This window comes from Neodiprion fabricii, chromosome 3, assembly GCF_021155785.1.
Source record: "Neodiprion fabricii isolate iyNeoFabr1 chromosome 3, iyNeoFabr1.1, whole genome shotgun sequence".
NCBI classification, from domain to species: Eukaryota; Metazoa; Arthropoda; class Insecta; order Hymenoptera; family Diprionidae; genus Neodiprion; species Neodiprion fabricii.
In genome coordinates, this window is record NC_060241.1 from 10806397 (window position 1) to 10822499 (window position 16103).

General features: G+C 40.0%; 1 protein-coding gene across 1 annotated transcript in view; it reads right to left on the minus strand.

The window, feature by feature from the left end:
• The window catches only part of LOC124178536 (sodium-dependent dopamine transporter), a 420680-nt gene that overhangs the window by 153394 nt on the left and 251183 nt on the right, over positions 1–16103 (minus strand). The window contains exons 6-7 of the mRNA XM_046561971.1: positions 8006–8144; positions 4011–4145 (exon numbers count right to left, since the gene is read on the minus strand). Of these exons, the coding sequence (XP_046417927.1) occupies positions 4011–4145; positions 8006–8144 (274 nt within the window). The remainder of the gene's footprint in view (positions 1–4010; positions 4146–8005; positions 8145–16103) is intronic.

Below are 16103 nucleotides of genomic sequence, written 5' to 3' on the forward strand. Positions count from 1 at the left end.
AGCAGCTGGCGATGATCCCTTCCACACGCAGCCGTGATTGCACTACGGCCTATTTTGAGTGCGAAATCCGTCGACCGCGTACACGGACAAAGGATAAGGGGAAATCAAAGGCAACTGATATTGAGGAGATAAGTGATTGCTCAGGTAATTGATTTATTGCGAATAATCTAGAGAGTATAATGAAAAGATGTAGAAGAGAAATTGTTCATAGGAGAAAAAGGGCAAGAGTTCAGTATAATTTCGGGACAAAGGCCGCGGGTGAATTTAGTCGTTTGGACAATGAAAAATCCCCCCAAACAGCACCTCTGGTGCAAAAAACTTTCGCCAAGTACATTAAAAATCTGGTCATGACCTACAAAAATACCTTCTCTGATCAAAATAATATGCATATCATCACCTCATAAAACAAAAAACGCAGCACACATACCCTACTGAAAGTGTACATGTGATATGTAAAAAAGTACCTAATAAAACACATGATAAATCACAAAATGTTATGACTGATTCCAACATATGATTTAAGAAAAAGAAAAATAAGAAAAAAAAGTCTCCCGGACTGGGATCAAATAACAAATTGAGCTATTGTTTGAATGTACTCAAGTTCTTTCGTAGCGGTTGTGAATTATGATTGCAAGATTGTAACCTGTATGTAAGTGTGGTGTGGCTCAGGCGTTAACATCAATGCTTACCAATATGTCACACGTAGGTTCGATCCTGGCCTAGGACACTTTCATGTTTGTTCTCCCTTTAGATCTGGTCAGGTAACGAATCACATTATAAATTACAAAATAATTTTCTGAATCTGATCACTCATGTATAAAAATGCGTGATAAGTTTACTAATAAATTATTTGTTGGATTCGGTCGTAACATTTTGTGATTTATCATGTGATCTATTAAATAGTTTTCTACATGATACATCGCATGAAAATTTTCAGTAGGGTAAAAGTTCTCATCCCTTACCAAAAAATATTCAAATCACATACTACTGCTAAGTACATGCCTGTTGATATCGCAATGAAAGCATAATTGAAACTTAAACTTTAGCTTCCATATCTTTCTGGAATCGTACTGCTGCACAGTGGAAGATTTCAGCGAAAACGTGGCCAAAAGTCGAATAACGAGATTTCCTTTCGAAACCTTTGGTCGCTAGGCATCGTTTACAAACTATTTATTCCCTCTGCTCAAAGCCGTTAGGCCCGGCCCCTACGTGTGGTTGTCGAAATATTTCTGCCTAAAATTGATCTGCTACAACGGCAGTTTCTAAGTGCGCGCATCAACGGATCTCATTAAAAATTTCAAATTCATATAAATTGAAAGTTTCTATTAAAAAAGAAAATTGAGATATGGATGCAGTTTCTGAAAGTATGTAGAACATTACGAATATTTTACTTTTGCAAAAAAGAAACGTCACTCTATTTGTTTATGATATACAATTGTTCATCAATGAAGTGACTAGTTGTTAGAAAGAAAACCAATGATATGCAGACCAAAAGTGCCAAATCCCGTTGAATCCCGCGGTCATTCTGCGATGAACCTAAAGCATCAACTATTAGGAACTCATTTTGCAAAAATCAGTTTTTAATATTGGCTAGCTTTGACGCTATGTATTTTTGCACATCAGCGTGTTTGTTCTAGTGAGACACATCTCGTCTCGTTTTTGCATTGGACTAAAAAAAGATTGCCATGTTCTACGTTTAAATGCCGAACCTTTTCTTATCTTTTTATTTGCGTACGGAAGGCTTTCCTGAATTACAAAAGAGGAGGAAAAGTTTATGTTACTTCTAATAGATTGAAATGTCTCTGACTAGCATTTATTCCTTTCTCTTTGCGGAATCTTCTCGCAAATGCATGTTTTTGAAAATTTGAAGGCAGAATACAATATAAATATATATTCAGATGCTTTAGTTGAACTCCTGATGTTGTAATCAAATCTTGGCTGAAAACTATAAAATATAAATGTGTTCTGCAACCAGAGCTCTACAGTCGACACAGTTTCAACACCGTAGATATCCATGTAATTATATGTATCCGTATGTTTACAGGATCTCAGGATCAGCTTATCTTTTTGCCACGAAGAAAGGTATTTGCTACACTGCGAAACTGCATGACAGGACATCAATCACCAAATACTAAGTTTGGAATTTGGTATCAAAAGTTTTATTAACTCTTGCCTGGCACACCGGGGTCCGATGGGCACTGCTCAATTTACCTGTAATTTGAAAGTATGGTAGTGTACAAGTCATTTTATTTCTTATTTATACACAATTATCATTTTAAGTTGCCTAGTTGAATGAGTTTAGGGTCAGGCTGACCCAGTATGACAGCAGCGTGATTCCAGAGAGATGTGGAAGCTAAGGGTTGAGTTTCAATCATGCTTTTATTGTGAATTATCAGACATGTACTTAGCAGTAGTATGTGTTTTGAATCTTTTTTGACAAAGGATGAGAATATTTATATATCCTGTGTTTTTGTTCTTTTTTTTCTTGTACAAGATAATATGCATACATTTTTGATCGAAGAAGGTCTTTTTGTGCGTGATGTCCAGGTTTCTAATGTACTTAGTTACAGGTTTTAGCACCAGAGGTGCTTCTTGGGGGAATATGAGCGTATCGTAGTAGCCACAAACGGCCGAGCTTGATTGCGCATGAGGTGCACTGTGACATTATATCGAAAGTAGCGCGCCCCGCCGTGTTTTACGAGCTTATTTTTTTTTCAAACGATGTGAGATTTTCAGTTTTTTCGTGCGGGATTAGGATTTACGTACGGTAGTAACGTTTGCATAGCTGGTCGGGGGTCTGCGAGGGTGAACGTGCATGAGCACCTCTCCGGATGTTACAGAGTGCGGAATTCCTTTAGGTGTCTCTATCTATCCGCATGCCTGTCTGTCTGTCTGTCTGACAGTCGAATGGGCGTGTGGCTTATGCGGGTCTCTATATCACACGGTGAGAAGACAAGAGCGATACAGTAAAACTGTTTGTTTACAGGCTGAGTTCATTATCATCCCGTATTGTAACCGTAGGGCAGGTTATCAAAACTGTCGCCTCAGTAACGTATGTTCACAAATACAGACTCACATGTTTTGCTCGATAATTATCTCTTCACTTATCACGTCTTCGTATACTACTTTTTGATAAACTACACCTGTTTTTGCCACCCCACGGGAAAAGAAACAAGATATAAACAATAGCACAAGTTTGCATCCACCACCCTCGAACATTCTAGAAAAAGGTTTGTATCTTGCGGGTGTCGGTATGTAAGAATCTGTATCCAGAACTAACCTTGTTATACTACTCATCTTTCAATATTAGCCTGCACATAGAATACGTGATCAAAAATTTGGAACTGGAATAAAACTTTGTTCAAATGCAACGCTAAGAAATGATCAAAGAACTTGTTATGTGTTAATGAATGTGTATTTGAATTGAAATGTTTGTGTGAAGAAAAAATTTTTCAATTACGCGTAGTGATAGTTGTTACGACCTACAATAACCGAATTTACAGATTGTGACGATCTGAGCTAGAAATCTGGACGAACCGAACATCAGAGTTCGTACGCGTGAGCTTCACAAGATTTGTGAATCGAATTTAAATCTGAATCAAATTTCTCTCGCAGCGATCTTTCCAGAACGTAAGAAGGGTATGTCTCCAAAAGCCTTTTTGGCTTCTACGGAGCAAGAGAAGAGATGAATTAGTAACCACGATTATGCGTCTGCAGCAGTCTTAAGACGTTCAATAGAAACACCCGTATTCGCACGGGAAACAAGGAAAACTTTAGAAAACCTTGTCCATGTGTAGCCGGACCGATTTCAAACCTTAGCTCGTCGATTCGGTCCCTGCACAACGTGACCTGTAATACAATTTTTGCAAGCTGCCATTCAGGTCCTCGTCAACAGTCTGTGGATTTAAACTCGGGTCCTTTCGTTCCGCAGTCACGCACGCTACACGATACGTTACTACGGTCGGTTCACCAAATAATCACCAAGTAATCAAGTTTTATTTCATACGTACTTCAGCTTTTGTGATTGCCGAGAAATTCGGACTCAAATAGTATTTTATTCCTTCTGTACTTCCAGGTAGAGTAATTCCCCTCACCAGCAGTATTAGTAGGACAGCGTATGGGAAAAGGGCAGTAAACCACACCACCTGTAAAGAAATGAATTTCTGATTCTTAATTCAGTCTAAACACTTCAGCATGTGATCAATATTCGCGTCAACGAATCGCAGCCAAATATGAGAATGCCACCGGAAGCAACCAGAATCATTCACGCTGCCGAAATAGCTGCTATGTACATCTTACGTGTATAATCAATGTACAATATTTTGAAAACTGCTAGATATTTAATTACAAAACTTGCGTCATCAAAAGTCCCAGGCAAGATAAACCTACCCTGTGAATTTTGAATCCTGTAGTTACGGATTTATTAAACTTCACGGGTGATGAAAAATTGATCTAGTTCTTCGTCTCCTTCTCCGCAGTTCAGTAGCTTCGAGACAAGATATCTATGGAACTATGATGCGTATGAACATGAAAGTTTTGAGGTAGGTTTCACGAATCCTAATCTAGAAGCTTATCGAATTTGTGCAAGATCTTCTATCAAATTCCCTGCTACTCTACATGATGTGAAAAAGCTTGAGAGATTGAATAATTTGCGAATCAACGTTGTAACGTGGCATTTCGGACAGACATGCCCGTTACGAGGTACTCCCTGAACCTTGGGCGGAATCCAGGAATAAGGGTTTCGGAGATCGAGTCGCGAGATAATAATAGAGAGCGCCAGAACTGGAGTCACGCATCCGGGCTTCGACAGGGACGAAATAGCGGATTACGAATAAGATATTGCAGGCTTTTGTTTTTATTTTTTTTTTGAATACACCGGCCACAAGCCGGGGACCAACTCCAACGCCGAAGATATTTTAAGGCAAGGCGAAACCGCGTAGATCTCGCGGGAAGGATACCGAGGCTGCGGAGGGGGAGACAACGCAGATCCCTGCAGCGCGGGATCCAAGGCGGAAGCGATTCCCGCTGGCGGCCGGCGCGCCGCAGCCTCCCCGCGCACCCCGCCTACACCCAACCGAGGCAACCGCGAGAGACCAGCTAGCGACGAGGGAGCACCATCCCTCCCAACCCCAGGACCCCGTAAAGCTGCGCGAAAGACGACATCGCGATCTAGCGTTAAGTTCTGCGCCGCGTCGCGACGACAGGTGTGCGTCAAGTTGCGCAATCTCCGAAATCGATGACAGATCGATTGTTGCGCATTTTTATGGGGATGACGTCACTGAGGATTAGCGTAACGAGGTCGGCGTTGCGGCCGATCGGCCATCTGAGATCACTCTAGTTCTGGCGATTGATCAGGGAGGTGTCGTTGAGTTTGGCTGGTTCAAGGGGTTGGATTGTTGCGCGAGAAAGTTTCGTTGGGTTGCGAGGCAGGATGGACGGACACAGACATGAGGGAGTAGGAAGCTTCGTAAGCTGGATGTGGAGCGGTAAGCGTTGCTGATATCCAAATCTTGGTTCTCATCCATGTTAAATGTAATGAATAATAAATTTTCTCGGGAACTTGGACAGAATTGATCAGATTCAATTTATCAAAATTTGCAACGTTTCGTTGCTGATATCCTCGCGATCGAATTTCGAGAGTAATTGAGCGAGGGCTTGTCCGAGATAGGATAGCCGTTTGTAATTTGCGTGTCGAAAAATCCTCGAAATTCGTTTGCCGATCATTTCGTTTGGTGACCGTAGCCTGAGTTGCGCGTACTAACGTCGACCCACGGTTAAGTGACCGAGAAGGTCGAGTAGAGTCCCGGGATTGAGTTGCGGCAAACCTACGGTAATTTGAATGTAACCAAATTTCGTTACACGGGGTCACGTCGAGTCCATCAAAATAAAGTGTCGCCTTTCGTGTAGGTCGCGAATCGTCAAAGGGGGAGCGTTCAAACTCGCGAACCACGCCAAGACTTCGCGAGGAAGGTTGAATTCGGATGCGTGGTTCTAAGTAATAACAAAGTAGGAGTAAGAAAACGAGTTAAGATAGTAATTAAGATTGCGACTAATGCGGCCCGTATGCCTCAATATAGTTTTTTTTTTTTTGTTTGCCCTTAATTACAATAGCCAAGGTGGCGATTAGCGCCATTCCGTAGAGGACGATCGCGGGCAGCGCGTCGGGTCCATTTTGTGTTTGGTTTTTGTGACTTAGCGCTTATTATTAAGGCAGCGACTAGCGCACGTAGGCCGTGAAGGTCTGCTAGATCTATTAATTTTTTTTGTTCTCTTTTTTTTTTGTTAAACCTAAGGATGTAATTTTGAATCGCGCATAGCGACTCACGGATTATTATTTCTCTGGCTTTGTATTTGGAATCGCGAAGAGCGACTTTTGAAGTATTATTTCTTTTGTTTTGTATTATCGCTGGCTGGAAATCTATTATTTTAATTTTATTATTGCTTCGTAGGATAACGTGTTGGCATATGTGTGTCGTATCTCTCTCTACCCAAAAATTACCCCTCCCCTCTCCGCGGTACTGAGCTATCGAGTATATGGTCGCAGTATATCGCATTACCGATTTCGAGGCTTGTTGATCACGTCAGGCGCCCAACAAATTTCGCGATATTGTTTTAGGTCCAGGATACCTCGCGGACGCCGATTTATTGTGCACGCGGAAAGTTCTCGGTCATTTTCCCCGAGTGACCGAGGAGCGGGAAAAATCCACGTCACAGCGTTTAGACGAGCATGAAGGTGGAGGGAATAGCGCGGGCCAGGCCGCGTCAGTCAAGTAGTCGGGTGACTCGGGGTCAGTTGTTTCATTCTTTTTGCCTTTCTTTTGTCTGTGCGTTTCCGGAGAGATGAATAAACCTAAGGGGTCTGACTGCAATTCGATCGGTACTCGGATCTGGTGGTGTCTTGTATCTTCAATCCTTCCTGATTGTTGCATGCTGGGGAGCCGGCATAACCTCGTAAGTACACTAACACAAACGCGGTACGTACCGCCAGGCACACCGGCGCAGCCCGGTTGTACCAATGAGCAAGCGCAATGCTTGACGCAAGTAATCTACAGATTGCTTGTACATACTTGGATTCACACAAGGTAATCCTTCCGGCACACCGAATCAAGCGGTGATACCTGAACACAAGCGCAATGCTTATACGAAGTCGCCAGCGACTTCATTTACCACGATTATACTGCACGAAACAGTCAAAACGCCCGGTGTAACTATATATAAATATAGAGATTCAATTCGGATGTTTCAAACGAAACCAGCAACCAATACAATCATATATATATTAGGGTGCTTCGTTTGAAACGACTATTTTTTTTTCGCTCCATAGACGAAATATCACTCTGAACGTATAAAAAAAAAATTCCCACCAAAGCCTAGCTCTTGATTTTAACTTTAAGTACTCGCTAAATGAATTTGAAATTTTCCCATTTAATTAACACGTAGAAATAATTTTTTTTTTTTGTCAATCATCTATAGCATCGCGAGTTTTCATACTATTTAATTGACCATGGCCGGAAGTTTTAGAGGGATCCTTCCTCTTTAAAAGTTCCTACAGCTGATTTAGAATGTATGAAGTATCTCGCCAGTAAAAAATTGTAAAGTTGATTTTTGCTAAAAAATTATGGTTTTTTTTTCATTTTTCTCCTAAACTACTAACTTTATTAACTACTAACTTAATATGTATATATAATGTCTCCTAATCGTATATTTCACCTGCGAAATAGGTAATTCATTGTGCGAAATATATTTAATATGATAAATATCCTATACACGTTGTAAATTCAACATTTACGAGGGGTTTTTTCTCTGAGGTTCATACCTCAAAGATTTTCCTCTCTGAGCCAAAATTAAACATAGAACTGATGGCTCAAAAGACGTGTTTATTTCATTTATTCCTATTCCCTAGATTCTTGTTTTCTATAGTTGGAAATCGTGACCAAATTAAAAAATACGCGGCCTCTTTTTTGTTAAAGAGGACGCGCGCCACGAAACATTTTCAATAACTTACCTTTCCTGAAGTGGAAATCCCTTTCCACAAAGAAAAGTAGCATATGATGTACACCACCAACAGGCACAAGGCTATATCCCACTTGACAGCTCCAAGATCATGTAGACCGCCGCTTTCATGAAGTTCCAATATCGCCCGACTGAAACATGAAGTATCAAATCAATTTGACGTAAAACCGAATGGAGGACTGATTTTGCAAGCTCCTAAAACTTGAACATATGACGCTTTCCATCTGATCCAGATCATCTTTCTATCTCATCGCTATTATTTTTTATTAAATGTTGTCGCAGAATCGTAAGGGCTGGCTCGAATTAGTCGAAATTGCTATCGAAAGTATTGGATTTGAGGCATTTCTAGGTAACATAAATGAGACGTTAGTCATATTTGGGAGTTAAAGAGTGGGGGGGAGCCCACCCTACTTCCCTTGTCGAGCGCCGGTGGGACCAGGCCCATTGCTTCTTTCGGACTCTATTTTGATATTTCGGGCACTGGAATCTGCTCTCGTCTTCTGAAGCTGGCGATATGGCGACCGCCGCATATTGAATTAACTATTCCGGTAATTTGATTTAATTCAAATTCACTTGAGGCACCATCTAGTGGTTTGTGTTATTGTGAAGTGCCTTCGTCGTATCTTTTCTAATCAGGCTAAGCCATAGTTACCAAGTTCTAAACTCAGTTGGCTCACTGCAGTACTCATCAACGCGACATAGACTGCTTCCTTGATCTTACGCAGGACTAACTTTGGTTCCTTAAACAGAATTCTCGTGTCGTCCCTTCACTAGTGAATTTCATGAAAACGTACCCACACTGGCAGGGAATCTCGTATACGCATTCCTTCGTGGCTTTCCCGCAGGTAGGAGGTTTTGTTTGTGTCAATAGGTATATTGAATTATTTTTTATTATATATAATAAAAGCTGTAAAGAAGCAGACTCATATATCTCTTGGCCTGAAAATTTAAACTAATCATCGAGAGAGGATCCGCATGGACATCATAATCAGTAATTGCTGACAGTCAATTATTGATTCCTTCGCAAATTCACCAGCAACTGTTAAATCTCTGGAGCTATCAAGCCGCCCACTTCACCAGGAAGATCCGAGCTAAGTTAAGAAATGAATGAATAGTAGGTGCCTGTGCCACATTCCTTAATTTCTCGTTCTATTATATTCTGTGACGTGGATTTTTCTTGCTCCTCGGTCACTCGGAGAAGATGACCGAGAACTTTCCGTGCACAATAAATCGGCGTCCGCGAGGTATCCTGGACCTAAAACGAGATCGCGAAATTTGTTGGGCGCCTGGCGTGATCAACACGCCTCGAAATCGGTAAGGCGATATACCGCGACCAGATACTCGGTAGTTCAGTACCGCGGAGAGTGGAGTGGTAATTTTTGGGTATAGAGTGATACGAAACACGTACGCCAACACGTTGTTTGGCCAAGTTAATATAAACATCCAATAATACATTTCTAGCCAGCGATAATACAAAAATAAAAATACCAATACTGCAAGAGTCGCTCTTCGCGACTCAAATTACAAAGCCACAGAAATAATACTTCGTAAGTCGCTATGCGCGATTCAACATTAAATACTTACGTTTAACAAAAAAAAGAGAGAACAAAAAATTAATATATCTAGAAGACCTCTACTGCCTACTTGCGCTAGTCGCTGCCTTAATAATAAACGCTAATTCACAAAAACCAAAAACAATATTGGACCCGACGCACTACCCGCGATCGTCCTCTGCGGAATGGCGCTAGTCGCCAACTTAACAATAAACTCCTCGACGAAACCGGAACCGAAATCCCCACCGACACGGTGGCCGCAATCGGTAATAAATAAAATGAAAGAAAAAAAAAATTGCTTATGCCTACGGGCGCTTATCGCCACCTTATGACTAATCAATAATACAAAAGCCCCAACGAAAAAGGGGCTCGTCGCGTTACCCGCGACTGTCCTCTACAAAAGAAAATTCTTATTAACACGCACCCGAGCTCAACTTTCTCCGTGACGTCGGGACGCGGTTCGCGAATTCGAACACTCCCCTTCCGACGGCTCGCGACCTACACGAGAAATGATACTTTATCGCACTGATTTGACGTGACCCCGTGTAACGGAATTGGGTTACACTCAAATTCGAGACAATAGTGCCTCGGCTCAAAACGTGGGTCGACTCGATCTTCTCGATCACTCGGAATTGGCTCTACTTTATTACGCGCAACTCAGGCTACGGTCACCAACCGAAATAATCGGCAAACGAATTTCGAGGATTTTTCGACACGCAGATTACAAACGGCTATCCTTTCTCGGACAAGCCCTCGCTCAATTACTGTCGAAATTCAATCGCGAGGATATCAGCAACGCTTACCGCTCCACATCCAGCTCACGAAGCTTCCGAATCCCTCATGTCGGTCTCCATCCATCGTGCCTCGCAACCCAACGAACTTTTTCGCGCAACCACTCAAACCCTTTAACTATTCAAGCGCAACGTCACCTCCCTGCTTGATCGCCAGAACTAGAGTGATCTCAGATGGCCGATCGACCGCAACGCCGATCTCGTCACGCTAATCCTTCGCGACGTCATCACCCTAAGAATGCGCAACAATCGATCTGTCATCGATTTCGGAGATTGCGCAACTTGACGTGCACCTGTCGTCGCGACGCGGCGCAGAACTTAACGCTAGATCGCGATGTCGTCTTCCGCCCAGCTGTACGGAGCCCTGGGGTTGGGCGGGGTGGTGCTCCCTCGTCGCTAGCTGGTCTCTCGCGGTTGCCTCGGTTGGGTGTAGGCGGACTGAGCGGGGAGACTGCGGCGCGCCGGCCGCCAGCGGGAATCGCGTCCGCCTTGGATTCCCGCGCTGCAGGGATCTGCGTTGTCTCCCCCTCCGCAGCCTCGGTATCCTTCCCGCGTGATCTCCGCGGTTTCGCCTTGCCTCGAAATATCTTCGGCGTCGGAGTTGGTCCCCGGCTTGTGGCCGGTGTACTCGGGAAAAAAAATAAAAACAAAAGCCTGCAATATCTTATTCGTAATCTGCTATTTCGTCCCTGTCGAAGCCCGGATGCGTGACTCCAGTTCTGGCGCTCTCGATGATTATCTCGCGACTCGATTTCCAAAACCCTTATTCCTGGATTCCGCCAAAAGTTCAAGCAGTACCTTGTAACGGGCAGGCCTAACCGAAATGCCACGTTACAATTCACATGGTTAAATTTTGTCACAATGCGTTATATAGAATCATACTTCTTGCTGTGAAGAGTCATTCACCCAAAGTCGAGTTATTCCATAATTTAGCGTCATTATCAACAGCAAGAATTCCTTTTTTGTTATTTTTAAATTTCTATATTAGGCGTATTTTAATTGGAGTGCGGGAGTGCAGGAATGATTTATTTTTATAATTTTGATTGATCTACGGTTACACTAATTTTACCGTTTACCTTCTCTCAGAATGATTCTGAATAAACGTAAGATTTTTGCATCACCATATTTTTTGCAAATTCATGTCCTTTATTTATTGAACATTCTCAACCTCTGTAAATATGTTTCATTTTGTTAGTAGTAGAATAAGATTTGTGGCGTGAAAGGTAGAGGCCAATAAGTAACGTCACAATAGAAAGAGCAGATACAACGGATTCCTTTTCCAATTTGGGGATGTACGGAATCGTCATCATGGTTTGGGCACTGCTCCACTTAGCCTGATTGTCGTTTCAGTGATGACTAAAAAGTCAAATCAAAAGATTTACCTTCTAGATGACTTTTTCCGAATAGCCATCCTTCTTGAGCGTGTCTTCTACTGTTCATAGTTCAGTTTTCAGGCTTTGTTCTGTAGTAATGCACAGTTTATAAGCACGTTGGACAAAGGATTGTGCTACGGCCGTTTTTGTCCGTCTTGAGTGGTTATAACCGAAATCTAGGTACTTTCGCAGGTGCGGTGCCTGGCGGTACGCCTTCGTATGCAGGTCTCTGTGTGTAGTCTTGTGGGCCAGTGTATTCAAAAAGGGTAGCCCTGCATCGATTTCAAGTTTCATGGTAAGCTTGTCGTGGGTAGCCAGCTGAGACAAATGAAACCTCCTGACCACGGACAAGCCGGAAGTAATTCGTATGTTTGAATCTCTGCCAGTGCAGGTACGTTTACATATTGGGGAAGCGAGACGACCGCTTGACTTCCGTATCAATAAATAACAAAAAGTCGTGAAGATGTGCAAGAAATCCAAGTCCACGCGTGGGAGTATGAACATCACCGCCGATGAGATGGCACGAAAGTTCTGTTTAAGGAGAAACTAAGATGAAATTTTGATAATATCGAGTTCTTCCTTTTCGAAATGATAGAAAAAAATGTGATCAAAAATTTCTTTCAACAAAATTCAGATTACATATGGTAATAAGTGTTCTGAAAAAAAATTTGAATATTCTGAGATGAAAGTGTGTGCACAAGGAACTTTTGTCAGCGGTTTACTGGAAATTTTATGCTAAGACTTCCTTGCGCATGCACTTTCATCTCAGAAAATTTGAGTTTTTTTCACCGAATGTATACATGACCTAAATTTTTTAAAAGGAATTTTCATTTGGATCGTTTCGAGTCATTCATAAATTGCAATGAACAACTCGATGTTATCGACAGGCTATAGCCGAGTAAGCATGCCAAAAGTGCCTTTTCTCTTTCTGAGTCCTCCTCCCGCCGCGCCGCCACTTCCCAGTTCCCAAGTATTACTAATGATTCACCACCACTATTAAATCTCAGACAACGACATAAATAGAACGTGAAAAACAATCATGGATATGTATGTCAATAGTGTGCGCAAGAATTTATTCCAACGTTTCGACCCTAGTATAAGCACTCCTCATAGAACATTTATTTTGTACGAACAAGCAACAAAAAAAAACCATATTTCTTTTACAGTGTTCAAGTTATTGAAAACAGGGTATTAAAAAAGAAAGAGGCACCAACTACATAAGTGAGGTGAGCAAAAATAGCTCCAAGACCCACTGCAGAAGAAAATATGACGTTTTTTTCGTTCTTGTTTATAATAATCTCAATAATTGTACTTCTACTCCACTTTTAAAATAAAAACTCAAGTTGGATTCTGAAATAAAAACAGTTTATTTTAGTATTACAATCACAACTTCTACAGCTAGCTAAGATATCAATACAATGTTACTTACCTGAAATAAAAACAGAAAACAACATTAAAAGTTTTTACTCCAGGTGATGTACAGTAGTTTGTTCAAGTTTTAATAATATCCTTAATAAAATGCACAATTATTGTAGTCGTAAATTCACGTACTTATTAGGTTAGAATTTTCAATATCACAGAGCCCATAGAATCAGTAATCAGTAAATAGAATAGAATAGAATAGAATAGAATAGAATAGAATAGAATAGAGTATGTTATAATGTATGATGACGATAGGCAACTCCCTCTATGACACTGGTGGTAATGGCGGCAGATTCAAATTGAAGTAAATGAGAGATGTCATTTTCTTTATATCTCCCCCCCTTGGAGGAGAACAATCACAAGGAAACGATGTGACTGTTCGTCAGTCTATCATCCGCTGCTGGAATTAATTTTGTTATATGGAAAAGGTTGGATTCTTTCTTCTTGTGTCCTGTATCGACTTCATAGATTGAGTTAGATTTTCTTTTTATGATTTTGTACGGTCCGATTCTTATTTCATCCAGCTTTTTCCTATTGAGGCGGTTCCCATTTTCCACATACACTAAATCTCCAGTATTTAATATAATTTCTTGCCTGTGTCTGTTGTATCGTTTTGCATTTTGATCATGGGACTTCTTGGTGTTCTGTAAAGCTAATTTTCGATCTCTTTCTAGGTCTTCCTTTGTACCCTTTGTCTTTAATTCTGGTGGCAAAATATCGACACTTTCGCCCTCCATCAAGTACTTGGGAGTGAAGCCAGTGACGGTGTGTTCTGTTTCATTGTATCTTCTCACACATTCTTGAGCGATGGCTGTCCATGCTTTTTTTTTGTTGTTCTCATTTACTTTGCATCTTATTTTATTTACCAGAGTCTGGTTTAGTCTTTCATTTAGGCCATTCGAAAATGGGGCATCTACTGCAGTAAAAATCAACTTTATTTTGTTCTCCTCTAGAAAATTTTTAAATTGTTTAGAATTAATGCCAGGATATTGGTCTGATAATATTGTGTCTATATCATTACTTTCTGTGATTTTTGTAACTAGTTTTATGAAGTCGGTGGCGTTTTGGTTTTTTGACGTTAGTATGTAAGCATATCTTGTAAAGTGATCAACTAGTAGATGCAAATACTTTTTCGTTGATCGCGATCCTCCAAATCCTCCAATGGTATCAATGGACATGATTTGAAATGGGTAAGTGGCTGGACCTAGATATGATAGATGCCCATATTTTGTTTTATTTCTCGACTTGTTTTTCTTACATATAGAACAATTATCACACTCTTTTTTTATATTCATTATCATATTTCTCGCAGAATAAAATGGGGTTATCTTGTTAATCATTTGCGATCTTCCCAAGTGACAGTAAGTCTCATGTATATCTTTTATTAATATTTTACTTAGATTTTCAGACAATACTATTTTATTTCTACTTTTTAATTTTTTATAATAAATGTCATTTTTTAATATAAATTTTCTTTTCTTTTCCTGTAATTCCATGTTCTGGTTTTGGTCATTTTTTATGTCTTCCAGACTTACTAGATTTATGACTTTCAGAATATCATCTGTATTATCATCAAATTCTAAAACTGGATTTCTGCTTAGGCAGTCAGCTTCCTGATTCGATATTCCCGGATTGTATTTTATTTTGAAATCATATTGTGATAGGTAATATGTTAAATCCCCCAATTCTTCATCTGTTCTAGATTTTACATTTAAGTTTTCCAAAGGTTTGTGGTCTGTGTATACAGTGAATTGTTTTCCAAATAACCAGTGTTGCCAATATTTCACTGCTTCTTTAATTGCTAAGCATTCAAGATAAATTGCTTTTTTCTTTTTTTGAGCATCATTCAGTTTTCTTGAAAAATATGCTACTGGTTTATAATTTTTATTTTCATCTTCTTGCTTCAGTACAGCTCCAATTCCATTGATACAAGCATCAGTATAAATTTTGATTGGAATATTGGGGTCAAAAATTTTTAGTACTGGTTCCGAACAAAGTAATGTTTTAATTTTTTCAAATGATTCTTGACAGTCTTTTGACCAAACAAAACTTACATTTTTCCTCAGTAGATTGTGTAATGGGTCTGAGATTTGTGCCAAGTTTGGTATAAATTTATGGTGATAGTTGATTTTCCCAAGAAATTGTCTTATATTTTTCCTTGTTTCCGGAACTGGAAAATTTTTCACTGCGATTAGGTAATCTTTCAGTGGTCTTACTGAGTTCTTTTCAATAATATGACCCAAGTATTTTGCATAATTTTTAGCAAATGAGCATTTTGAAAATTTTAGTCTAAATCCCTCATTGTGAATTGCTTCTAATAGTCTTGATAGATGCTGTATATGCTGACTAAAATCTTGTGAAAAAACTAATATATCATCTATGAAAGATGCTACAAAATCATTAAGTTTGTATTTTCTTATTATATTATTCAATATTCGTTGGAAAATTGCTGGTGCTGTTTTTAATCCAAAAGGGAGACAGGACCACTGAAAATGGCCCTCTTGTGTTACAAATGCTGTTTTAGGTCTATCTTGAATCCTTAGGGGAATTGACCAAAATGCAGAATTTATATCTAATGTTGTAAAGTACTCACAGTTTACACTTTTTACTATCAAATCCTCTATAAGTGGAAATGGCTGTGACTGAGGAGTAATAATTTTATTTATATCTCTGAAGTCTATACACATTCTGGTTTTTTTATTTTCTTCTTTCTTAAATGCCAGAGTAACTGGAGCAGCAAAAGGGCTGTATGATTCTTCAATAAGCCCCTTTTCCAGTAATTTTACCACTTGATTCTCTATTTCTTTTCTATCTTCGAATGTGCATCTGTAAGGACGTTTATAACAGTATTTTTCTTCCATTAGATCTATGTGAGCTTCATATTCTTTAACAGTACCGATATCATATTTGTCTTTAGCAAATACTGACTTGTATTTCTTCAATAATTTGTC